This window comes from Jaculus jaculus, chromosome 21, assembly GCF_020740685.1.
Source record: "Jaculus jaculus isolate mJacJac1 chromosome 21, mJacJac1.mat.Y.cur, whole genome shotgun sequence".
Lineage (NCBI taxonomy): Eukaryota > Metazoa > Chordata > Mammalia > Rodentia > Dipodidae > Jaculus > Jaculus jaculus.
The window spans coordinates 6930621-6957426 of NC_059122.1; the positions used below are offsets into that span (position 1 = coordinate 6930621).

General features: G+C 51.5%; 1 protein-coding gene across 1 annotated transcript; it reads right to left on the reverse strand.

Moving 5' to 3' along the window:
* Nucleotides 1-527: 527 nt before the first annotated feature.
* Nucleotides 528-25740, reverse strand: Ttc22 (tetratricopeptide repeat domain 22). The gene is made up of 7 exons (XM_045139372.1): nucleotides 25089-25740; nucleotides 11556-11611; nucleotides 11228-11343; nucleotides 9652-9770; nucleotides 6692-6853; nucleotides 2582-2734; nucleotides 528-1336 (listed from the first exon to the last, which is right to left on the reverse strand). Exons 1-7 carry the CDS (start codon nucleotides 25644-25646, stop codon nucleotides 716-718), a joined length of 1785 nt encoding a protein of 594 aa, XP_044995307.1. The 5' UTR covers nucleotides 25647-25740; the 3' UTR covers nucleotides 528-715.
* Nucleotides 25741-26806: the final 1066 nt, after the last annotated feature.

The window sequence follows — 26806 nt, forward strand, 5'->3', positions numbered from 1 at the left end:
CTCCATAGTGAATTCCAGGTCAGCCTGAGCTAGAGTGAGAACCTACCTCGGAAAACAAACAAACAAACAAACAAACGGAGAAGGAGGTACTGGAAAGCTAAGCGTAATCCCAGCACTCAGGAGACTCAGGAAGAAGCTCACTGCGAGTCTGAAGTCAGCTTGGGACTCTGTTTCCAATAACCAACAGCATGCTGAAAAGTCCGAGGCACAGGGCGAAGGGGGCATTGGACTATGGCCATTGCTGCCATAGCCCGGTTCGCATTGCTGGTAGAAATCACCCAACCGAGAGCAGCTTCTGGGAAAAAGATATTTATTTTGGCTCACAGGCTCGAGGGGGAAGCTCCACGATGGCAGGGGGAAAAAACGATGGCATGAGCAGAGGGTGGACATCACCCCCGTGGCCAACATCAGGTGGACCATGGCAACAGGAGAGTGTGCCAAACACTGGCATGGGGACACTGGCTATTACACCCATAAGCCCGCCCCCAACACTACACTCCCTCCAGGAGGCGTTAATTCCCAAATGTCCCTCAGCTGGAAACCTAGCATTGAGAACACCTAAGTTTATTGGGGGGGGCGGGGTACACCTGAATCAAACCACCATAGCAAGCCACCTCCCTGCTTGTCTCTTGCACAATGAGTGCGGGTGCCAAGGTGTCACTTGTAGACCCTTGAACTCTCTCTCTCTCTGTTCTCCATCCATCCCCAAAAGGAATCACATGCGGCCCGCTCCCTGTGCCAGCTGGCCTGCCTCTGGCCCAGTCCTTCCCGCCCCCACCAGGGCCCCAGCCGCGGGCACCCAGGGACTGAGCAAGGAGGAAGACTGCTGGGTGACCGCACCGTCCCTCCGGGCATCCATGGTGTCCAAGAGCAGCCGCACCAGGGCCGGCCGGCCTTCTCCCACCAGGGCCCCGGCCAGTCCCAGGACCTCCCGGGTGTGTCCCCTGCACACCCGCCGCAGCTCCCGGCGCAGGTGCACGGCCGGGTACTTGCCCTGGGCGCGGCGCAGCCAGGCGTCCACCTGCCGGGCCAGCTCCGCGTCGCTCAGCCGCGCCTGACCCCACTGCGCCAGCAGCGCCTCCAGCAGGCAGCCGAAGCCCTCGGCGCGCCTCGAACCCGCGTCGTCCAGCTCCACGGCGCGCTGGAAGCAGGCGGCCGCGCCCGCCTCCTCGCCCCGCACGCGCAGGCACTTGCCCCGCAGCAGCTGCAGCTCGGGCAGCGCGGCGCCCACCTCCGTCTCCTGGGCCTTGGCCAGGAAGACCAGGGCCTGGTCGAGCGCAGCCTCGTCCACCGCCAGCAGCTCCCGCATGGCATCCACGCCCATGTAGTAGTAGACCTGCAGGGTGGAGCATTGCCGCTGGGGCCCGAAACCTCCCTCCTTCCCCAGCTCCGCGGCCAGAGGGGGGTGGGTGGCTAAGATGCTCAAGGCGCCCGGCTTGCAAAAACCCAGGTTCGATTCCCCAGGACGCGCGCAAAGCCGGATGCGCAAAAGTGGTGCATGCATCTGGAATTCACTTGCAGCGGCAAGAGGCTTGGGGGGGGGGCACCCGTACACGCATGCACACACACTCTCTCTCTCTCATAAATAAGTAATAAGTAAATACATAAATATTTTTGTGGGTTTTTTTATTTTTCCGAGGTAGGGTCTCACTCTAGCCCAGGCTGCCCTGGCATTCACGGTGTAGTCTCGGGGTGGCCTCGAACTCACGGCGATCCTCCTGCCTCTCTGCCTCTTGAGTGCTGGGCTTAAATAAATAATATATTTTAAAAACCGGGCTGACAGGCATGGTGGAGCACGCCTTTCACCCCAGCACTCGGGAGGCAGAGGTACGAGGATCGCCGTGAGTTCGAGGCTACTCTGAGATGACAGAGTGAATTCCAGAACAGCCTGGTCTAGAGCAAGACCCTACCTTGAAATCACACACACACACACACACACACACACACACACACGTCCGGCTAAAGAGATGGCTTAACAGTTAAGCACTTGCCCGTGAAGCCTAAGGACCCCGGTTCAAGGCTCGATTGCCCAGGACCCACGTTAGCCAGATGCACAAGGGGGCGCACGCGTCTGGAGTTCGTTTGCAGTGGCTGGAGGCTCTGGTGCGCCCCTTCTCTCTCTATCTACCTCGTTCTCTATGTCTGTCTGTCTGTTGCTCTCAAATAAAAAAAAAAGTAAACATTTAAAAATAAATTAACCAACCAAACAAAAAACAGCCTCAAGCATCTCTACTCCCCCCTTTTCTCAATCACAAATTTGGTCCCACCCCCTGGGGGGAGAACCTATTGGGATTTCAGGGCTAGCCTCACCCTGCTTAGTCACATGACCCCCAAGCCAAGTCCTCACGTGAGTATCTGCAACGTGGCCACCTGTCAGGAACCCTTCCCTCGGGCACATCAAGGCTTTATGCTCAGTCCTTCAGGCAAGCTCCCTTCCCCGGTACACATATTATTGCATCCAGTCAGCCAAACAGCTGGGGGAGCAGGGCAGGGGGGCTGGGCACCCCTTACTCCTCTGTCCTCGGGGCGCAAGTCTTGCCTGGCAGGGGTCAGTCGGTTCTCAAACTCTTGACCATCTTACCTGGCCGATGTCCAGGTAGGTCCTGAGGCGTGGGGACACCTTGATGACTTCTTCAAGATCAGCTTTGGCGCAGGCCAGGTGGCTCCTGTCAGGCATGCTCCCGATCCCGATCTTGACACATTCTAGGTCATGCACGTAGGCTCTGATGTGGACCTGAGGCGAGACAGAGGGTCATTTCAGAGAGCCCACACCACCTGTGACGTCTGCCTCCTAGCTGACATGGAAGAAGCCAGGCCGGGGGCTGCGGAGATGGCTTAGCAGTTAAGGCGTTGGCCTGTGAAGACAAAGGACCCAGGTTCGATTCCCCAGGTCCCATGTTAGCCAGATGCACGCGGCTGGAGTTCGTTTGCAGAGGCTGGAGGCTCTGGTGCGCCCATTCTCTCTCTCCCTCTATCTGTCTTTCTCTCTGTGTCTGTCGCTCTCAAATAAATAAATAAATAAATAAAAAAGGCAGGCTGTATATCAACACCAACCAAAAAGCCTCTTACTGCAGGCTGGGGCGCCGAGAGTCCCTAAGTCTTAGTCCTGTGCCAACTTGGGTTAGCCACTCCCCATTCTGGGCCTGTTTCCCTGTCTGGAGAGTCGAGGGAGTGGATGGAATGCTGGGCGTGGTGGTGCACGCCCTTAATCCCTGCACATGGGAGGCAGAGGTAGGAGGATCGCTGTGAGTTCGAGGCCGCCCTGAAACTACATAGTGAATTCCAGGTCAGTCTGGGCTACAGTGAGACCCTACCTTGAAAAACCAAAAAGAAAAAAAAAATTCTCATTCATTCATGAACACATAAGCAAATATGTATGGATTGCCCTCCATACAATCAGCCATGTGACATGGAGGAAGTTTCACAACCTCTGAACCCTAATTTTTAAAATTTATTTATTTATTTATTTATTTATCTGAGAGAGAGAGAAAATGAGCATGCCAGGACCCTCAGCCACTGCAAAAGAAGTCCAGATGCGTGCACCCCCTGGATCATCTGGCTTACGTGGGTCCTGGGGAATTGAACCAGGATCCTTTGGCTTTGCAGGCAAACGCCTTAACCACTAAGCCATCTCTCCAGCCCCTGAGCCCCATTTCTACAGATGGAATGTTAGTCCACTAATAATCTCTCTCTCTCTCTCTCTCTCTTTTTTTTTTTTTTGTTTTCGAGGTAGGGTCTCACTCTAGTCCAGGCTGACCTGGAATTCACTATGGAGTCACAGGGTGGCCTTGAACTCACAGAGATCCTCCTACCTCTGCCTCCCGATAGTAATCTCTCTCTTGGCAACTGAGAAATAATAGCTCAGCAAGGCCCTAGCAGATGTTCAGTTCATTCATTCATTCATTCATTCAAGATCCTTAAGTGCTTATTATTTGCTGGACACTGAGGATGCAAATAGAAAACAAAATGACAGAGGCCCTATCTCACGGGCTTGTATGTTAGTGGGAAGAGAAACATGATGAATAGGTAAATAGCGTGTTATGGAGTGGTCACTGTTTAAAAGGAAAACAGGGGCTGCAGAGATGGCTTAGCAGCTAAGGCGCTCGCCTGCATAGCCCAAGGACCCATGTTCGACTCTCCAGATTCCACGCAAGCCAGGCACACAAAGGTGAGGCAAGAGCATGGTTGCACGTGCCCACTAGGTGGCACATAGTTGCATGTGCCCACTAGGTGGCGCAAGCATCTGGAGTTCGATGGCAGTGGCTGAGGCCCTGGTGTGCCAATTCTCTCTCTCTCTCTTACTCTCTAAAATTAAAATTAAAAAGAGATTTAAAGCCAAAGGACCTCAGTTTGATTCCCCAGGACCCACGTAAGCCAGACATGCAATGTGGTGCATTCATCTGGACTTCGTTTGCAGTGGCTGGAGGCACTGGTATGCCCGTTCTCTTTCTCTCTCTCTATCTCCCTTCCTCTTTTCCTCTCTGAAATAAATAGATAAAAACAAAGTATTTAAAAAAACTTTTTTTATTGGTTTTTCGAGGTAGGGTCTCACTCTAGCCCAGGCTGACCTGGAATTCACTATGGAGTGTCAGGGTCGCCTTGAACTCATGGCAATCCGCCTACCTCTGCCTACCGAGTGCTGGGATTAAAGGCGTGCACCACCGCGCCCGGCAAAACTTTTTTTTTCTAAAGAAGACGGTAAGCCAAAAAAGAATGGAGACTGTTATCAGGGGGCTGATTAGAAACAAGCTGTGGTTCTGTCGGGTCCGCAGAGGGAAGGGAAGACGCATTGTACGTGGAGGGCACAGGCAATGGAAGAGAGCGGGTGAGATGGGAGCGGCAGGTTGGGAAGGGCTGTCCTGGACAGGTTTGGGCTCCTGGGTCACAGAGAGGGGCTGAAGTTTCGACACAGACCTGTGAGTTCCCATTCCTGCTGTCCTTCCCTCCCTGGGTCATCATCTGACTGGAAAGTGTGACCACTGGAGTCACAGAAAACACACACACACACACACACACAGATCATCTGATTGGAAAGTGTGACCATTGGAGTCACAGAAAGGCAGAAAACACACACACATACACACACACACATACACACACAGATCATCGGATTAGAAAGTGTAACCATTGGAGTCACAGAAAGGCAGGAAACACACACACACACAGATCATCTGATTGGAAAGTGTGACCATTGGAGTCACAGAAAGGCAGAAAACACACACACACACACACACACAGAGAGAGAGAGAGAGAGAGAGAGAGAGAGAGAGAGAGAGAGAGAGAGAGAGAGAAGGCTGGAGTTCCCACTAACTGAACGGAGCTCCGGGAAGTTGTATGTTCCTTCCTCTACAGCCCGGTGGTCTCATCCATAGGCCAAGACGTCTGACCTCCCGCAGGATGCTTGTGGGGATTACGTCGCCCCTGACAACTGACGTGTTGGAGTGAGAAGCAGAGCTTGGCAGGACTGTCTTGTAGATTACTATCACAGAGTGTACCTTTGGTGACATTAACTGTGCCAACTACAGGGATAAGGAGTTTCCTGCTCAGTACTGCTGAAGAAAGACCAGGATCACGGGGGTAGGCACTAGATCCCAGGAAAGGTGCTAAGAGGGTGGAGAACTCAACGGTTATGAAACTTGTCCTTAGGCTTAAGGACCCAGGTTCCATGCCCCAGAAGCCATATCAGCCAGATGCACAAAGGTGGTGCACACATCTGAAGTTCGATTGCAGTGGCTGGAGGCCCTGGTTCACCAATTCTCTCTCTCTCTCTCTCTTTCTCAAAAAAGGTTGGAGAGATGGCTTAGTGGTTAAGGCACTTGCCTGCGAAGCCTAAGGACCCAGGTTCGATTCCCCAGGTATGCACATAGAGCCGGATGCACATGGTGGCGCTTGTGTCTGGGGTTTGTTTGCAGTGGCTGGAGGCCCTGGCGTACCCATTCTCTTTTATCTGCCTCTCTCTCTCTCTCTCAAATAAATAAATAAAGTATGTTTTGAAAACTATTTTTTTAATTTTTAAAAATATTTTTATTTATTTCTTTATTTATTTGACAGAGAAAGAAGGAAAGAGAGAACGGGTGCATCAGGGTCTCCAGCCACTGCAAAGGAACTCCAGATGCATGGGGAATCGAACGTAGGTCCTTTGGCTTTGCAGGCAAACGCCTTAACTGCTAAGCCATCCCTCCAGCTAATATTTTTAATGTTTTATTTTTACTTATTTATTTGAGAGAGAGGGAGAGAATGGACACTCTAGGGCCTCCAGCCACTACAAATGAGCCCCAGATGCATGTGCCCCCTTGTGCATCTGGCTTATGTGGGTCCTAGAGAGTTGAACTGGGATCCTTTGGCTTTGCAGGCAAATGCCTTAACCCCTCAGCCATCTCTCCAACCTAAGACAAAAACCAAGTTTAAAAAAGGCACTAGAGAAGACTGGGGAGAAGGACTTATTAACTTGGAGTAAAGTGAACTCACCGCTGGGTGTCTGTGCCCCCACCAGCAGGTGGCTCTGCGGGATTCCAGAGGCCAAGCTGGGCCCAGGCAAGGGGCGATCTGGACTCCCAGAGATGATCTCTAAGCTCTCTCCTATGGCCAGGGCTCCAGGGCCCTTGGTTGAGACACCAGGGTCTTTGGCCTCCTGGCCCTCGCTGGCCGATTGCCCACGGCGTGGGCGAGGTGCGTCTGCAAGCCGACTCACCTTGGCCCTGGTACAGTACGCCTGCCAGTTGAGCTGCGGGTCTCCAAGCACGTCCAGGGCCATGTTGCAGGTTCCAAGGGCCATATCCTGCTTCCCTAGGAAGTGGAAGATTTTGGCCAGGCGATTCAGGATGGGAGGTTGCTCCTTGGCGATCTTGATGGCCTGGGAGGCAGGGAGGGGCAAGAGCCAACACACACGTGCGTGTCTGCCACGCGGGTCACAGACGGACATCACCGCAGCGCGAGAGTCCTTACATACACTCGGCCACATGCGGGGGGACCCAGCACTTTGGGGCCAAGCCCGGGACATCTCCCCGGAGCCTAACTCACTGCCTCGTTCATTGTCACGCTCAACAAACCCTCCCTCAGCTTCTCCGGGAGTGTTGAGTGGGCATGGCCAGAGTCAGCCTCTAGTACCCCATGCTTAATGGGGGTATCAAGTCGGACCTCAGCTCTTTCCACCCATGTTGGTAGTTGCCTGTGGCTGCCTGTTCTAAATGACTTGCCTCATGGTGACCACTGGGATGACCCAAAAGGCAGAAGAAGTGACAGAGGAGCGCTCAGCACTGAAACATCTCTATCACACCTTCCAAGGCTCAGGGTCCATCGCAGAAGAGGTGGCGGAAAGAACATAAGAGCCAAAGGAAGGGTAGGACTCCTTACAACGTGCTCCTCCAGACACAAAATGGCCTGGATATACATGACCTCACAGTGCCTGACACTCCCTACACAAGACCATCATAAGAGGAGGAAAAGATGATGACATCAAAATAAAAGAGAGACTGATGGAGAGGGGGAGGGGATATAATGGAGAGTGGAGTTTCAAAGGGGAGAGTGAGGGAGGGGAAGGAATTATCATGCTTTATTGTCTGTAAGTATAGAAGTTGCCAATAAAAAAAATGAATAAAAAAATGGGCTGGACAGGTGACTTAGTGGTTTAGTGCGCACCTGTGAAGCCTAAGGACCCCGCTTCAAGGCTTGATTCCCCAAGACCCACATTAGCCAGATGCACAAGGGGGCGCACGCGTCTGGAGTTCGTTTGCAGAGGCTGGAAGCCCTGGCGCACCCATTCTCTCTCTCTCTCTCTCTCTGCCTCTTTCTCTCTGTCTGTCGCTCTCAACTAAATAAATAAAACAAAAAATGAAAAACAAAAATGGCTGGGTGTGGTGTCGCACGCCTTTAATCCCAGCACTCGGGAGGCAGAGGTAGGAGGATCGCCATGAATCTGAGGCCACCCTGAGACCACATAGTGAAGTCCGGGGCAGCCTGGGCTAGAGTGAGACTCTACTTTGAAAAACCAAGAAAAAAAAAAAAAAAAACTTGCCTCAGAGTCACATGGCCTGAGGGCCGAGCTGGTAAGGAGGCCCCCCGCTCACTTCATCTTCCCTCCATTATGCCACTGTGATGGGCTGGAACAATTCAAGGGGACTGTGATGGCCACAGACCTCAGCGACAACATCTCAAGGCTTATTTCAAGGGTGGAGAGATGAGCTTGAGCTAGCTTGGGCGGGAAGGGTTTTGTCTTAGGAAGGGAGAAACAGGCATGAGCGAGTGTTTTCTCTTTTTTCTTTTGTTTCTTTTTTTGCTTTATCTGAGAGGATGGAGAGGGGAGGTAAAAAGTAGGGTTTGTCAAGTGAGCAAAATGTTATATTTCTCGACTTTTTTAAAAAAATTATTTATTTATTTGAGAGCGACAGACACAGAGAGAAAGACAGGTAGAGGGAGAGAGAGAGAATGGGCGCGCCAGGGCTTCCAGCCTCTGCAAACGAACTCCAGATGCGTGCGCCCCCTTGTGCATCTGGCTAACGTGGGACCTGGGGAACCGAGCCTCGAACCGGGGTCCTTAGGCTTCACAGGCAAGCGCTTAACTGCTAAGCCATCTCTCCAGCCCTCTGTACGTTTTTTTTTTTAATATCTAGCTTAGGGAAAAATAGAAGTCACTTTCTTGTAGGAGCTCATAAAAGAATGGCGTGAAACGCTTGTTTAAGCAGATGGGGGTGGTTGATAAAAAGGAGGCTTTGCTAAGGGGAGATAAGTGGGACACCCCTGGTCTAAGGTCTACCTCACACCCCCCAGGCACTTCCTGTAACTGACCAACAGACCTGTTGACAAGTTCCTTTTCTTCCTTCCTTCCTTCCTTCCTTCCTTCCTTCCTTCCTTCCTTCCTTCCTTCCTTCCTTTCCTTCCCTCCTTCCCTCCTTCCCTCCTTTCTTCCTTCCTTCCTTTCTTCCTTCCTTCCTTTCTTTCTTTCTTTCTCTCTCTCTCTCTCTCTGTCTCTCTCTTTCTCTCTTTCTTTCTCTCTTTCCTACCTTCCTTCCTCCCTCCCTCCCTCCCTCTCTCTCTCTCTTTCTTTCTTTCTTTCTTTCTTTCTTCCCTATCATCTTCTAAGATGCACTGAATTCCCCACTATATTTACAATTACTTTTTTGTTTTTTTTTAGGTAGGGTTTCACTCTAGTCCAGGCTGACCTGGAATTCACTATGTAGTCTCAGGGTGCCCTCAAACTCACGGTGATCCTCCTACCTCTGTCTCCTGAGTGCTGGGATTAAAGGCGTGCGGCACCACGCCTGGCTTTAAAATTACTTTTATGGCTATAACTGTCACATGTGAATTGTGAGTTATGGATTAGCTCCCATCCTTTTTTTTTTTTTCTATAAACATCATGTGGCTATTTCCAACAGTTCGGGGCTGCACCCTGAGATCCCAACCTCTAGGGTGCAGATCTAATACACCAGACTTTCTTCTTTTTCATTTCTTTCTTTTTTTGTACCCGATAAAACTGCCTCACGTTTCGTGAGTCGGTGGTCTTACTTGTCCAGCACCGGACCCCATAACAGAGTCCTTTCTGGATGGTGGGCTACACATTTGGATTGATCCAGAGAAGTAGCAGTCTCACTGGAGAGGAGGCAGGGAGTGGGGCCCCTTCCCAGTCCACAGGGTGGGACTGGCCAGGACATGTACCTTGCCGAAGCAGTCCAGCGGGTCAGTCCCTGAGTACCCGTAGTCATGGATGCCCATGGGAGTGGTAGAGAACGTGTCTTTCCTCTCCAGTAGCATGCCAAGATAGCACCAGGCCAGAGCTGGGTGAGGGCAGAAGAGGGCGTCTAAGGAGCCGTGGAGGTGGCGGGGCAAGGAGAGACAGGAACTAGCCTTGTCCTTCCTGGCCTCACGACTTCCATTTCTCCCTAGGGTTGGCCCCCATGAAGATGAAGGGTGGGGGCTGGAGAGATGGCTTAGCGGTTAAGGCGTCTGCCTGTGAAGCCAAAGGACCCCGGTTCAAGGCTTGATTCCCCAGGACCCACGTTAGCCAGATGCACAAGGGGGCGCACGCATCTGGAGTTCGTTTGCAGTGGCTGGAGGCCCTGGCGCATCCATTCTTTCTCTCTCTACCTGCCTATTTCTGTATATCTCTCTCTCAAATAAATAAATTATATATGTGTGTGTGTGTGTTACTTTTGTGCATCTGGCTTATGTGGGTGCTGGGGAGTCAAACCTAGGTTCTTTGTCTTTGCAGGCAAATGCCTTAACCACTAAGCCATCCCTCCAGCCCGCAAGCCTGAACTTTTTTAAAAAAAAATATTTTTTAAGGTATAGGGTTGCATGCAATGTATAGCGATTTTTTTCTTTACTTTTTAAAAAAAATTATTTTTATTTATTTATTTGAGAGAGAGAGGCAGAGAAAGGGAGAGAGAGAATGGGCATGCCAGGGCCTCCAGCCACTGCAAATGAACTCCAGATGCGTGCGCCCCCTTGTGCATCTGGCTAACGTGGGTCCTGGGGAATCGAACCTGGGTCCTTTGGCTTTGCAGGCAAACGCCTTAATGGTTAAGCCATCTCTCCAGCCCTAAAAACTATTTTTATTTTTATTTATTTATTATTTTGAGAGAGAGAGAGAGAAAGAGGAGAAAGAGGCAGATAGAGAATGAGTGCTCAGGGCCTCCAGCCACTGTAAACAAACTCCAGATGCATGCGCCCTCCCCCCTACCTTGTGCATCTGGCTCACGTGGGTCCTGGGGAGTTGACTCTGGGTTCTTTGACTTTGCAAGCAAATGCCTCTTAATGGCTAAGCCGTCTCTCCAGCCCCCGAGCCTCATCTTTAATGACCCTGAAGGCCTCTTATACAAATGGCCGCTCTCAAGAAAAACAACTTACAATGCACTCAATCTGATAACAAGAGGTCTGCTTGTCCACCCAGATGTGGACACTGCACAAATGACCTGTGAGGTATTAGACCTAGTAAGTGGCCCCTTCAACTGCTGTAAAAGAACTCTTGCTTCCTCTCGGGGGTGCAGTCCCCCTCTCCGGCAGCATCCCTGTTGCTGCCTGGCAAAGGGGTTTCACAAGTGGCACGTGTGCCCGCCAGGACAAGGATGGCTAGGGTTTCCTGAGGACAGCCATAGAGGACAGAGTGAGGCAGACAGAGAGAGAGAGAGAGAGAGAGAGAGAGAGACTGCTCAAGAGACCAGGCTGAGTTACTGACAGGGACAGGGACCCAAGGATAGAGGCCCCTCTTCCACCCCAGCCTGGGGTCCCTCACCTTGGCATAGGGGGTCTGAGGACTTGAGAACTTGTCCGAGCAAGGCCAGGGTACGGTTGAAGGCAGGCAACCTCTTCTGATCCCCAGTACCCAGCTCCAGGAGGATGCCATCTAGCCTGTGGGCAAACAGAGAGATAGCTATGGCCGATGGCCGCTCCTCCCGGTTCTCCCAAGGGCGCTGACATGGTACCTGTGAGCCTCTGGCCAAGAGACAGCTGGCAGCCGGTGCCCGGGGAAGCGTCCATCCGTCTTGTGCCCCATGGCTTACCTGGGCTTCCAGGCCCTTCCTCTCCCACCATCACCAACCCTTCACCAGTCCCTGACTGACCTGATGAAGAGAGTTGCCATGGAGATGTACCAGCCTCTTTTCTCCTCCATCGGGATCTAGGAGGCAGAGAAGAACTTGCTGTATGTTTGGGGGGGGGGGGCGGGAAGAGGGGCTTCCTGAGGCATGCCAGCCTTTGTTCACAAGTTCCCATGCTTGTGAACCTGAACCCCAGAAGACAGCAGTTACAGCGGGAAGGCCTTTGGCTTTGAATATATCTGATGCCTGACCTGAGCTTGCTGCCAGTGTTGGGCTGGGCAGTCTTGGAAACCAAAGAATGTCCCATAAGATTAATGGTCACAGAGCATGTGGGGATCATGGGTCCTCCCCACTCCAACCATCTCCGCCCAGGGCTGGGGCCCCACTCAGTTCCCCTCTTCTCCCCTCCGTGGCTCCAGCCATCCCCCTGGGCACGCCTAACCACCTCACCATCCTGAGAAAGCCCCTCTGGGCATGTTAAGTGAGCCCAGCTCAGCCTGCCCATCCCCACGCGCAATGTTCTCCCATTATCATTCTTGCCAACCTCACTGTGCCTTTAGACCGACTTGGGCACCGGATAAAATATTGATGCTGTTATTTATGGGAGAGTAGCTCTTCCTGCCTCGGGAAGGAATTTTAATGAAAACCAATAAAAACCCTTAGTGCACACGGGCAACTTCGCCTCCAGCCCCTTCCTCTGCGTCCATCTCCTCATCCCCCACCCCCAGCTGCTCCGCTAAGGACCCCACATTCCCCCACCAACTCTCCAACTCCCACGACATTCAGTTCAGCCAGCATTCCTGGGTACCTCTGCTCTGAGGCCCTACTTAATTATTTATTTATTTATTATTTTGGTTTTTCGAGGTCGGGTCTCACTCTGGCCCAGGCTGACCTGGAATTGACTATGGAGTCTCAGGGTGGCCTCGAACTCACGGCGATCCTCCTACCTCTGCCTCCCGAGTGCTGGGATTAAAGGCGTGCGCCACGTTATTGGTTTCTTTATGTCTCCAATGGCACTGAAACCAGAAAGTTGGGGTGACTTCCCCAAGGTCCCACGCACTAGTTAGCATTAGGATTTACAACCCAGCCCTTCCCGGCCACTCTGGTTACAGGAAACTCCGAGGTGACAGTTTTCACGACAGGAGCAATGCCACCACCTCTCTCTCCAGCCGTGGAACCTCTGCAGACTACAGAGTGCACAGGGGTCCTGGTAGGGGCTGAGGCAGCCTGGGTGTGGTGGGAAGAGGGGATCCCTGGAACAGTCATCAGTAGCAGGGATTTGTCGCCTTGGAGTGGGGAGATGGCTATCCTGGGTGGTTTCTTAGGAGTGAAATGGGCAGAGCCCAGCGTGTGGCCTGCAGTGAAGTCGGTCACCCCTAGACCGGCTGTTGATCAGGGGGACACAGACCTAGTGGGGTTCAGACAGCACTCACCCCGGGGCCATGATTTTCATCGTTCGGACAGGCACCTACAGAAACTTGCCTGCCTGAGCTGGTACTCCGAGCCAGGTGTTTCTAACTTGAAATACAATTTCTTCCACACTATATAGCTGGAAAGAGCTACAGTTTGTATGGTGTCTACCATTTTTTTCGTTTCTTTTTTTTTTTTAATTTGTTTATATTTTATTTTTACTTATATTGGAGAGAGAGAGAGAGAATGGGCACATCAGGACCTTCAGCCTCTGCAAAGGAACTCCAGAAGCCTGTTCCACCTTGTGCATATGGCTTATGTGGGTCCTGGGGAATTGAACCTGGGTTCTTAGGCTTTGCAGGCTAGCACCTTAACCACTAAGCCATCCCTCCAGTGCCCCATCCTTTTTCTTTCTTTCTTTCTTTTTTTTTTTTTTTGAGGTAGGGTCTTACTCTAGCCCAGGCTGACCTGAAATTCACTATGTAGTCTCAGGGTGGCCTCGAACTCATGGCGATCCACCTACCTGTGCCTCCCGAGTGCTGGGATTAAAGGCGTGCACCACCACGCCCGGCGCTTCCTTCTGTCTTTGTGATCTATCTATCAGTCAACTCAGAGCTGCCAGGTTTCCCCCCACCCCAATGAACTAAGGCCCAGCTATTCTCCATTTTCTTTTTATATCTATTTATTTTTGAGGCAAACCCAACAGACTGGTCTTTTTAAAAATAAGAGTGGCTGGGGACTAGAGTGAAACCCTACCTCGAAAAACCAAAAAAAGAGAGAGAGAGAATTGGCACACCAGGGCCTCCAGCCACTATAATCGAACTCCAGACGTGTGCTACCTTGCTCATGCATCACCTTTGTGCGCCTGGCTTACCTGGGTCCTTAGGCTTTGCAGGCAAGCACCCTAACTGCTCAACCAACTCTCCAGCCCTATTTTACAGTTTTTTTTTTGTTGTTGTTTGTTTGTTTCTCCCCATTTCCTGCCAGTAGGACTGGATTTGCAGACCTGTATGACCACACCCCAGATTAAAAAAAAAATTTTTTTTTTTACTTTTATTTATTTATTTGAGAGCTACAGACAAAGAGAGAAAGATGCAGATAGAGAGAGAGAATGGGCACGTCAGGGCCTCCAGCCACTGCAAACGAACTCCAGATGCGTGCGCCCCCTTGTGCATCTGGCTAACGTGGGACCTGGGGAATCGAGCCTCGAACCGCGATCCTTAGGCTTCACAGGCGAGCGCTTAACAGCTAAGCCATCTCTCCAGCCCCACACCCAGACTTTTACATGGGTGCCAGAGAATCCAACTCAGACCCTCTCAGACCTTCGTACTTACCTGACAAGTGCTCAATCCAGTAAGCTATCTCCTTAGCTCCATTTTTTTTTAGAGAGACAGAAAGAGAGTGAGAGAGACAGAGAGAGACAGAGAGAGAATTGAGGTGCCTGGGCCTCAGCCACTGCAATCGAACGCCAGACTCTTGCGCCACCTAGCGGGCATGTGCGACATTGCGCTTGCCTCACCTTTGTGTATCTGGCTTACTGGGATCTGGAGAGTGGAACCTGGGTCCTTAGGCTTTGCAAGCAAGCACCTTAACCGATAAGCCATCTCTTCAGCCTGGTAGTCCGAACATGTCCCTTTTCTTAATTAAAAAAACAGAAAAATTCTTGAGAGAGAGAGAGCTAGAGTGACAGAATTGTCACACCAGGGCCTCAGCCACTGCAATGGAACTCCAGACGCTTACGCCACCTAGTGGGCATGTGCGACCTTGCGCTTGCCTCACCTTTGTGCACCTGGCCTTTAATGGCTAAGCCATCTCTGCAGTCCCCCCAAGTTTGGCGTTTGTAGACAGGGTGTCAAACAAATTCTTGAGTCAGCACTCTGCTGTGTGGTAACAGGCTGCATGGAGTTTGAAGCTTGTTGTGCTGGGTTCACCGCAGAGGGTGGATAAAAGAGTAGAGCATCCTTTTCCAGTGAGCCAAGGGGTCAGAAACGGTGGTCCTCCGGGAAGCGTGGAGATCCACGTTCCTGTACGCACAAAGGCTGGAGACCTGGCAGCAATTGCATCAACTCAGGCAGGTCCAAAGGTGAGCCTTTTTTTTTTTTTTTCTCTACAAAATTTAGTTCCTTTTAAAGAGGGCTGGAGAGATGGTTTAGCGGTTAAGTGCCTGCCTGTGAAGCCTAAGGACCCCGGTTCAAGGCTCGATTCCCCAGGACCCACGCTAGCCAGATGCACAAGGGGGCGCACGCGTCTGGAGTGCGTTTGCAGTGGCTGGAGGCCCTGGCGTGCCCATTCTCTCTCTTTTTTTTAGTTTTTGATTTTTTATTAACATTTTCCATGATTATAAAAAAATATCCCATGGTAATTCCCTCCCTCCTCACTTTCCCCTTTGAAATTCCATTCTCCATCATATTACCTCCCCATCTCAATCATTGTACTTACATATATACAATATCAACCTATTAAGTACCCTCCTCCCTTCCTTTCTCTTCCCTTTATCTCTCTCTCTCTTTATCTGCCTTTCTCTCTGCGTCTGTTGCTCTCAAATAAATAAATAAATAAATAAATAAATAAATAAATAATGAACAAAAAAAATTAAAAAACAAAAGAGAGAAGGAATGTTGGGTGCTTGGAGACTTTAAGGATTTCAAGATCTTTTCCTGAGTCCCTGGTTTATAAATCCATACGCATCTGAACAGGCCATATTGCCAACTTGGTGGTTCTCAGCAACTGCATTTGCCTTGCAGGGTGAACTCTGCCCCACGGCTGCACTTTGCGCTCCTGAGCACTTGTCCCTGAGAGCTGATGGGACTCATTAAAAACACGAGCCACTCCTCCTGCGTCACAGGGCGCTCAGAACACGGGGACAGCAGCTTGTCAAGAGGAAACAGCCCAGCCCCACACCCCCAAAGGGGAAGGGCCACCATTCACACTGTGGTCTGCCTCTCACCAATGCCCCATTCTTCACCCGCTGGCCTTGGTGAGGCTGGCACTGCTGAACAGTCACAAGGTGGCGGGTCTGCCTAGGAATCCATCCTTCCTGCGCAACTGGAACGTCCAGTGTCGCGACCCAAGCCACACACCAGCACACCCAGTGCCTGACCTGGCCTGGCGGGTCAGGCTGCCAAAGGTCCTCCCCGGCCCTTAGGTGCTGACGTTCTCATGGGCATGGCTTGTTGGGTGTGGCGAGAGACAGCATTTGAGTCTGAGCCCTACCCAGGTCCTCATCCCTCTTCCCTAGGAATCCAGGAGAGTTCACTGGCCCAGAGCCTCTGGATGTGCAAATGGGCCCCGCTCACCTTCTGGAAGCTTGTGAGCTTGCTTGCAGAGGGAGGTGATAAATGGGGCCGGGTGAAGGGAGTTTGGGGTTGGGTGGAATGCCTTGGAGGTGAACTCGTCCCGGCCTGGCATTTTCTTTGGGTGGCTCTTCCACGGAATTCACACTGAGCAGACAGAGCGCCATCTCCTTAGGTCTTCTGTCTGTCCTGAAGCCGCAAGAGTCATCTTGACTTTGGGAGGAGTCATGCTTTTCTCTTCCACTGTCCCAGGTCTAAGGCTGACTCCAGGATCTGCAGCAGCTGGGGATGGGGGCGGGGGGGGGGGGGGGCTGAGGGAGTCACACGTCCTTTGTAGGGGAGAGGGGTCATGAGGCTTGCGTCTAATACTAGGTGGTTATTGCGTGCATCTTGCGTGTAGTAATCCCTCTTCTGTTGCAGGCATGACGGGCCCAAGGGGTAACAACAGCAGTTTGGCACCAGGGTCCTGTATAGGGGAACAGGGATCCCTGGTGCTCAAACTCACCAGCTAAATAGGGAGAGAACTCAGTGGCAGGTCCGGAAGCACCAAGAGGCAAAGATGATTGGCTCTGAGGCCACCAGAAGGCAGATGCCAGGGCCTCAGGAATGCTGCCCCCCCCCCCGCAGCCTGGGCTTTGACAGACTTGTGTAAAGTCGCTGCTAGACTCTGATGCTTTGTTTGTTCATCAACAGAACAGCATTAATAACCTGAGAGTCCAGCATCTCTGTGCGATCAAAGGAGAAGCTCTATGAAAACCACACAAGTGCCCAGCGCCTAGCTCGTGGACTCATGGTCCACCCTCTTGTTCTGTTTTTTTTTTTTTCAATTTTTTTCACGGTAGGTGGATTGCCATGAGTTCGAGGCCACCCTGAGATTACATAGTGAATTCCAGGTCCGTCTGGACTAGAGTGAGACCCTACCTCAAACAAACAAACACGCAATAAACAAATAGAGAGAGAGAGAGAGAGAGAGAGAGGCGGGGAGTGGTCTGGAGAGATGGCTTAGCGGTTAAGGCTCTTGCCTGCAAAGCCTAAGAACGCATGTTTGAGTCTCCAGGTCCCATGTAGCCAGATGCAGTGACACAAGCACGCAATATCACACACGCACCACAAGAGGGCGCACGTGTCTGGAATTTGTTTACAGTGGCTGAAAGGCCCTGGCGTGCCCATTCTCTCTCTCTCTCTCTCAAAAATAAAATAATTTTTTAAAAAAGAAAGAAGAGGGCTAGGTCTATAGCTCAGTGGTAGAACACTTGCTTAGTAGATATATGCAAGTAGGACCAAATAAACACTCCACAAAAAACAAAACAAACAAACAAAAAAAAACAGCCACCAGGCATGGTGGTGCACGCCTTTAATCTCAGCACTAGGGAGGCAGAGGCAGGAGGATCTTCATGAGTTCGAGGCCACCCTGAGACTACATAGTGAATTCCAGGTCAGCCTGGCCTATTGTGAGACCCTAGCTTGAAAAAGAGAAGAAAAGAAAGGGCTGGAGAGATGGCTTAGCAGTTAAGTGCTTGCCTGTGAAGCCTAAGGACCCCGGTTCGAGGCTCGGTTCCCCAGGTCCCACGTTAGCCAGATGCACAAGGGGGCACACGCGTCTGGAGTTCGTTTGCAGAGGCTGGAAGCCCTGGTGTGCCCATTCTCTCTCTCTCCCTCTATCTGTCTTTCTCTCTGTGTCTGTCGCTCTCAAAAATAAATAAATAAATGATTAATTAATTAAAAAAAAGAAAACAGGAGGAATGACGGGCAGAGATGGAAAGCTCACACACAAGCATTGCTTATTTCAGGTCACTGACCAATTGTTCAATTTCCCAGATCTCTTTGCAGCGGCGGGGGGGGGGGGGGAGTCAGCAAACGAACAGCTGTGGCTCTCCAGCAACCCTTGGTCCTCAGGCCACAAGGGGCCTCCCCCTGGGCTCATCCCTGCCTGCTTTAACCAGACCTTCCCCTCAGGTAGAAAACTTTTTGCCCGGCACATGCCACTGTAGCCACTCCCAAGTATCAACCTTGCAGTTGGCAGTCACTCCTCTTTCCCACCCGAGTCTCTGCACCTTCTGCCTTTGCGCATCTTCCTGACACGTGACCTCACGGCCACCTGCTGTCTCATCCCTGTCAACACCCCTGCCCAGGAATTCTTTTTTTTTTTTTTGGTTTTTTGAGGTAGGGTCTCACCCTAGCCCAGGCTGACCTGGAATTCACTCTGTAGTCTCAGGGTGGCCTCGAACTCATGGCAATCCTCCTACCTCTGCCTCCCGAGTGCTGGGATTAAAGGTGTGCGCCACCACGCCCGGCCCTGCCCAAGAATTCTGGGAGCTGCTTGTGAGGGTCTCTGTGTACCACTTTGCTGAGGCAGAAAGTGTGGAATCCTTCAACCACCACTGACTATCTCTGTACCGTCGGGCAGGGTGCTTGCACGTGTTGGTTGGACCACAGGTTTTCCACCTAGCACAAAGTCAGCAAGTAAGTGCTCAGGAGGGCCAGGTGTGGACCCACCGGAAACTGTGCAAGGACGGCTCTCAAGGACAGGTGACATGTGGCTAAACTCTGCTAGGTACAGGATGTTTTCCAGACAGAGGGCATCCTACCAAGGGATGGGCGGAGAAGCACACGCTGTTTGGAGAACTGTAAGTAGGTTAGAATTGCTGGGGCCGGGCTGGAGAGATGGCTTAGTGGTCAAGGCTCTTGCCTGCGAAGCCTAAGGACCCATGTTCAACTCTCCAGATCCCATGTTAGCCAGATGCACAGAGGCGAGGCAAGCGCAAGGTCGCACATGCCCACTAGGTGGCGCAAGCGTCTGGAGTTCCAGTGAAGCGGCTGGAGGCCCTGGTGCGCCAATTCTCTCCGTGTGTCTCTCTCCCTCTCCCTGTGTCTCTTTCTGTAAAAAATAAAAAGAAAAAAAAAATTTCTGGGGTCCAACAAGCTAAGAGAAAAGGTGGGAAGCGATTTTGGAGCCTACATCTGTAGCTTTTCAGGGCAATCATACGCTCTTTCCTACAAAGCTTCAGACTGCCTCCTTATTAGAGCATAAATGCCATGCCCTTTACCAGGAGACACGTAGTCACAGCCCGCTGTGGGACAGCAGAGCCAGAAAAAACTCTGATTTATGACTCTAATCTAGCGCCTTCTCCTTGCCCCTAACTAGCAACCAGAGTCATGAGTGAGTCATCCACATAACGCAAGTATCAAGACCTTAGTTAGAGACTCCTCCCTTAAAAGGCTTAATCCCAGCACTCGGGAGGCAGAGGTAGGAGGATCGCCATGAGTTCGTGAGTTCGAGGCCAGCCTGAGACTCCATAGTGAATTCCAGGTCAGCCTGGGCTAGAGCGACACTCTACCTTGAAAAATAAATAAATAAGTTAATAATTAAAAAAAAAAAGGTTGTAAAAGTAAGGAGATTTCCTTTGCCCTGCAAACTCCTGATGTCACTGCACAGTGGGCAGGACTAATAGAGGAATTCCACCTAGGGCCGGAGAGATGGCATAGTGGTTAAGGAGCTTGCCTGTGAAGCCCAAGGACCCAGGTTTGATTCCCCAGCACCCATGGAAGCCAGATGCTCAAGGTGGCGCCATGCGTCTGGAGTTTGCGGTGGCTGGAGGCCCTGGAGCACACATTCTCTCTCACTCTATCTGCATCTCTCTCTCTCTAAAATAAATAAATAAAATTTATTTTTTTAAATTAATTAATTTATTTGTTATTAGAGACAAAGAAAGGGAATGAGAGAGAGAGGGAGAGAATGGATGCACCAGGGCCTCCAGCCACTGCAAACGAACTCCAGATGCATGTGCTACCACGTGCATCTGGCTTACGTGGGACCTGGAGGACTGAACCTGGATCTTTAGGCTTCACAGGCATGCATCTTAACTGCAAAAGCCATCTCTTCATCTCTAAATAAATAAAATTAAAAAAAAAAAACATTAAAAGAAGGAATTCCACCTCAAGTCTGTTTTGGTGACTCTCTGTCAGAAAAGGCCAGAATCTTTTATATATCTGGGCCTCATCCCCTGCTCCAAGCCAAGTGTCTCTGAAGCCTTCCCACTCTGCAGGTTCCTACTGACAGTCTTTGTGTACACCTCAGTGGGAATTCCCTCCACCTGATAGCTCCCGTCTCTTGCAGAGCTTTCTTTGGCCCCATAGCCTGAAAAGGAGCGTTGCCTCTCTGGAATTCACTCCATCCATAGGACCTGGATTTTCTGGGTCACTTCTGATGCCAGATTGGGTTTCTCATGTGTCACTGAAGTCCACCTCCACTGTCACTGTCTGGGACGCTGGTTGAGGTGCAGAAAGCATGATTTCTGGGGCTGGAGAGATGGTTTAGCGGTTAAGCGCTTGCCTGTGAAGCCTGAGGACCCCGGTTCGAGGCTCGGTTCCCCAGGTCCCACGTTAGCCAGATGCACAAGGGGGCGCACGCGTCTGGAGTTCGTTTGCAGAGGCTGGAAGCCCTGGCGCGCCCATTCTTTCTCTCCCTCTATCTGTCTTTCTCTCTGTGTCTGTCACTCTCAAATAAATAAATAAAAATAAACAAAAAAAAATTTAGAAAGCACGATTTCTGGTATCCAGCACTTAAGGGATGAGGATCACGTGACACTGGTCTGTGACCTCAGCCAGCTGGGGACGCATCTACTTCCAGGGGAGAAACTTAGGCAAGGTGATTAATGCAATGCAACGTACAGACATTCAGCAACCACAGACATGCCCCACATCACTCCATCATTTGGTAGGACAATCACAGGAGCCTGATGCCAAGATTACTAGTGATAAGCGTTTGTGAAGCAAGCCGAGATGACACACAGCGAGAGCTGAAGTCTTCATTGTTCCCTATTTCTTTTCTTTCTTTTTCTAGAGAGAGAATTGCCTCAGCCACTGCAATCGAACTCCAGACGCTTGCGCCACCTAGTGGGCACGCGCGACATTGCGCTTGCCTCACCTTTGTGAGTCTGGCTTAGGCGGGATCTGGAGAGTGGACGGGCTTTGCAGGCAAGAGCCTTAACCGCTGAGCCATCTCTCCAGCCCTGCCCTATTTCTTGAGCACATACTCTGTCAAGGTACAGGATAAGTATCGTGCCATCTACTCCTCAAATGACAGGAGGTGGAGGGGTTCCATCTACCTCTCTCCTGATCACAGCTGCTTAAAGGGAGCAGTCAACCCTCTTCCCGGGTCATTATTGCACCCTGCTCATCACTGCGGTCTCTAGACATTCCCCAGGCTGGGCAGTGCCCTCTGTAACTGTGCTGACCGGGTGGACAGAGAGGAGGTGGCCTCTGTTTACTTGCCAGTCTTTTATTTGTTTGTTTTTTCGAGGTAGGGTCTCACACTAGCCCAGGCTGACCTGGAATTCACTCTGTAGTCTCAGGGTGGCCTCGAACTCACGGCGATCCTCCTACCTCTGCCTCCCAAGTGCTGGGGTTAAAGGTCACAACCTACGACAAATATTTACTCTTGGGCTGGACAGACGGCTTAGCGGTTAAGGTGCTTGCCTGCAAAGCCAAAGGATTCCCGGTGCGACTCTCTGGGACCCACATAAGCCAGGCGCACATGGTGGCACATGCGTTTGGAGTTCATTTGTAATGGCTGGAGGCCCTGGCGCACCCATTCTCTCTCTCTTTTTTTTCAAATAAATAAATAAATAAATAAATAAATAAATAAATAAATAAATAAATATGTTTAAATATATTTACTCTTAATTATGACATTAGCAAAAGAGATATCCCACCTTTTTTGGGGGAAGGGGTCTTTTTTCTTTTTGAGGTGGGGTTTCATTCTAGCCCCAGCTGCCCTGGACCTGGAATTCACTATGTCGTCTCAGAGTGGCCTCAAACTCACGGTGATCCTCCTACCTCTGCCTCCCAGGTGCTGGGATTAAAGTGCACCACCATGCCCGGCTCAGATATCCCACTTTTACTAACAAGGAAGCCTCTCCTACTGTAATGAGTGGGAAAGGACACTTGGAGATGCCAAGTGCGGATGGAACTGCGATCTCTAGGAGTTGGAATTTGGATATGGGTATTAAAAAATATATATTGCTGAAGACTCTGCATACTTGGGCTGCAAGGCCACTGAGAAATCCTGCTGGAACTGAGCTAATAGCCTCCTCCATGGAGACCAGCTGACAGAAAGCTGGAAGAAGCCATTCTACATGTAGTTCAATGGGAGAAAGAGATACCACCAGTGAAGATACTCAACAGTGGACACTGCAAGCCTTATATTTTGCCAGCCAGGCAATAATGACACATCTGTCATGGTGGAAACCAACTGCCCTCTAATTGGACTGGAGGCCCGCTCCATGGGAGGGAATACATCCCTGATACTGAAAACCTACAACAGGGGTAGTCATGAGCCCTAGGGGTGTAACGTCTGCTGCTGTCTGGTTAAATGTATATACTATGCTCATCAAACTGCCCAGTAAGCACTTTTCTTAATGTTCACACCCTTATATTAATGCTACTCTCACTTTGGGTAGAGAATCTTCTCTTTTCAGATGGCAGTGACCTTGGGATGACTCAGAAGGTATCATGGTGCTGGGAAGAAGTGACAGAGGAGTGCTCAGCACTGCAATATCTCTATCATACCTTCCAAGGCTCAGGGTCCATTGTGGAAGAGGTGGTGGAAAGTATGTAAGAGCCAAAGGAAGGGTAGGATTCCTTACACCGTGATCCTCCAGACACAAAATGGCCTGGATATCCATGACCTCACAGTGCCTGACACTACCTACACAAGACCATCATAAGAGGAGGAAAAGATCATGACATCAAAATAAAAGAGAGACTGATTGAGATGGGGAGGGTATATGATGGAGAATGGAGTTTCAAAGGGGAAAGTGGAGGGAGGGAAGTTAGTTATTACCATGAGATATTTTTATAATCATGGAAGTTGTTAATAAAAATTTGCAAAACAATATATATTTCTTTGCAAGCAGAGGGAGACAGACAAAGACAGAGAATAGACATGCTAGGGCCTCCAGCTGCTGCAAACAAACTCCAGATGCACGCACCACTTTGTGCATCCTCCTTTACGTGAGTACTGGGGAATTGAACCCGAACCCAGGTGGTTAGGCTTTGCAGGCAAACACCTTAACCGTTGAGCCATCTCTCCAGCCCTGGACCTGGGCCTTTTGAGCCCAAGTTTTCTCTCAGCTTCTACCCTGTGTTACTGCCCTTAAGTTCATGCCCTCTGAGTCAGGTTCTCATGGTCACCTCTTCAACAAGGTCCCCTTATCGACTTTTTGTGGAAAGGCATTGAAGGGTGTGTGGGAGGCTTGTGAACAGAGCCGTGCCACCCACCGAAGCTTTAGAAAACGTCACTGTCAAGCTGGGCGTGGTGGCGCATGCCTTTCATCCCAGCACTCGGGAGGCAGAGGTAGGAGGATCGCCAAGAGTTCGAGTCTACCCTGAGACTGCATAGTGAATTCCAGGTCAGCCTGGGCTAGAGTGAGACCCTACCTTGAAAAAAAAAAAAAAAGGCTGGAGAGATGGCTTAGCGGTTAAGCACTTGCCTGTGAAGCCTAAGGACCCTGGTTCAAGGCTCGATTCCCCAGGACCCACGTTAGCCAGACGCACAAGGGGGTCACACGTGTCTGGAGTTCGTTTGCAGTGGTTGGAGGCCCTGGCGCGCCCATTCTCTCTCTCTGTCTCTTTCTCTCTGTCTGTCACTCTCAAATAAACAAATACAAATGAACAAAAAGAAAGAAAGAAAAGAAAAGAAAAGAAAAGAAAAGAAAAGAAAAGAAAAGAAAAGAAAAGAAAAATAAAAAGAAAACATCATTGTCATTAGCTTGGCCTTGTTCTATGTTGTCCCAGAAGTTGGGGCGCCCTCTGAACTGTGGTAAGAGGGTCATGTAAGGGGTTAAATAGCCTCCCCGCCCACCCATCACTCTCCCATCAGCGGCAGGCAGTGAGCCCCACTTACTGGAATGTGTGGCCTCTCCCTTGGAGTAAAGGTTGGACCCAGTGACTTGTGTCTAAGGAACAGGGTATGTAGCAAAAGTGACAGGATGCTGGCCAGCAGCCAGAGAGAAACTGAGCTCTGGGGCTCGGCCCTCATGAGCTGGCCTGGGTGCGTCTGGTTCCCAGGTCGGGGCAGGGCTTTCAGGAGACACCACAGCCCCAGGCGCTGAGCTGAGCCTTGCCCACAGATCTGTGCAATGGCCAGTGTTTGTGGGTCGATGGGGGTCCTTGGTCTGCAGGGATGTCTGAGGAATGGCCTCAAATGCGGCTGGAAGCCTAGGACTCATGCGTCAGCCAGTGGGTAGGGGCGAGGAGGCGGCCTCCCGGGCACTAGCTGCTGGGGGGACCATGGGGCAGGAGGGCAAGGACGGACACTACACACGGATGGCCTTGACGCTGGGCTGGTATGGGCGATTTAGAGATGCAGTGAGGTCAGCAAGGGTGGGTGGGCCGAGGAGGTCTGTCGGGTGGCTGCGCACAGGCTGGGGTCAAGTGCAATCGAGCCTCGAACCAGGGTCCTTAGGCTTCACAGGTAAAAATAGGAGGGACGAGAGAACTCCCCCCCCCCCGCGTTTGGATCCCCGCCCGGGGCGCACGGAGACAGGTAGGCAGGCAGGTAGGTTCCAGGAAGGCTCAGGCGTGGTGGTGGTGCAAGGAATGGCAAGGGCATCCGTGCAAAAGAGAGCAAGAAATGCTGGGCGTGGTGGTGGCGCACGCCTTTCACTCCATCACTTGGTCGGGGGGGGGGAGGTCAGAGGTAGGAAGATCGCCATGAGTTCGAGGCCACCCTGAGACTCCATAGTGAATCCCAGGTCAGCCCGGGTTAGAGTGAGACCCTACCTCGAAAAACAAAGCAAAACAAAACAAAAAACACAACGCAACAAAACGGCAAGTCCCTTGCAGCACCAACCTGTTGCCCGTATCCGAGAGCCTTGTCGTAGAGCGCGATGCCCGCTGCCAGCCCCCGCGCGCGCTCCTCGGAGCTGGTGCAACCCACGTCCAAGCCATGCGCATAACCTTGCTCGGCCAGGCATCGCGCGGCTCGGAGCCAGGGCTCCCCCGCGTCCCCCTCGGGGTCCATCTCCAGGCCCATGAGCACGGCCAGCCTCGTGGCACAGGCCTCCTCCTCCTCCTCTTGGCCCAGCCGTCCGTACACGTGTGCCAAGTTGGCCCAGGCGTTGAGGTTGCCCGGGTCCTCGCGGGTCACTTCGAGGAAGCGCTGGCGGGCCTCGGGCAGCTCGTCCAGGTAGAAGGCCACTGCACCCAGGAGGTGGCGCACGGCGGGTCTCTGGGGCCCGGAGACCAGCTCCAGCTCCTGCAGCAGACCCTCCCGTTGCAGCTTCAGGTCCCGGGCGCGCAGCGGGGCAGGCGAGCGCGGCTCCAAGTTGAGCTCCAGCTCCAGGTGGAAGTGACCGGGCAGAAAGTCCAGATCGTCCATGAGGGCGTCCAGGTCCTCGGGGTCCTCCATAACCGGGTCTCACCTCTCCCCACCACCCTTCCCGGGCAGTGGACACGGGTGCCCAGTGTGGCCCCCTCCTCCCGAGCGCGCGCCCAGAGCGCAGGTTCCCAGGCCCCTGCGAGGACGCCTCTCCCTGCAAGGGCGGGTCCCGGGGCCTGCGGGAGGTGGGCGTCGCCCAAACAGGTGTGCCTGCAGAACAGGTGCATTGCCCAATGCAAGGCTGGGGAGAAAAAAAAAAGACGGGGAGGAGATATGATGGAGAATGGAATTTCAAAGGGGAAAGCGGGGGGTGGGGGGAAAGGGAGGGATATTTTTTATAATCATGGAAAATGTTAATAAAAATTAAGAAAATAAAAAAAAGAAAAGAAGAAAAAGGAAAAGAAAAGAAAGGAAAGGAAAGGAAGAGAAGAAAAAGAAAAGAAAATCAAAAGGTAGATTCCTACTCTCTACCCAGCATATGAGGAAACAGACCCAAATCACAAAGCCAGGTCCTATCTCCCTGGCCACTGCTCTGCCCTACCCGCAGAGCTAACTCCGGACTGGCCCTTGCAGCTCGCCGGACGTCTCACTATTTTTTATTTATTAAAAATTTTTTTTTAATTTATTTATTTGAGAGCGACAGACACAGAGAGAAAGACAGATAGAGGGAGAGAGAGAGAATGGGCGCGCCAGGGCTTCCAGCCTCTGCAAACGAACTCCAGACGCGTGAGCCCCCTTGTGCATCTGGCTAACGTGGGACCTGGGGAATCGAGCCTCGAACCGGGGTCCTTAGGCTTCACAGGCAAGCGCTTAACCGCTAAGCCATCTCTCCAGCCCTAAAAAAAAATTTTTTTAAGGTAAGGTTTCGCTTTAGCCCAGGCTGACCTGGAATTCACTCTATATTCTCAGGGTGACCTCGAACTCACAGTGATCCTCCTACCTCTGTCTCCCGAGTGCTGGGATTAAAGGCGTGCGCCACCACGCCCGGCCTTCTTTCTTTCTTTATTTTTTAACATATTTTATTTACTTCTTTGAGAGAGAGGAAGGACGTGCGCAAACAAGCTTCAGATTCATGCCACCTTGTGCCTCTGGCTTACGTGGGTCCTGGGGGATCGAACCTGGGTCCTTTGGCTTTGTAGGCAGGCGCCTTAACCGCTAAGCCATTTCTCCAGCCCAGAAGTCCTCACTCT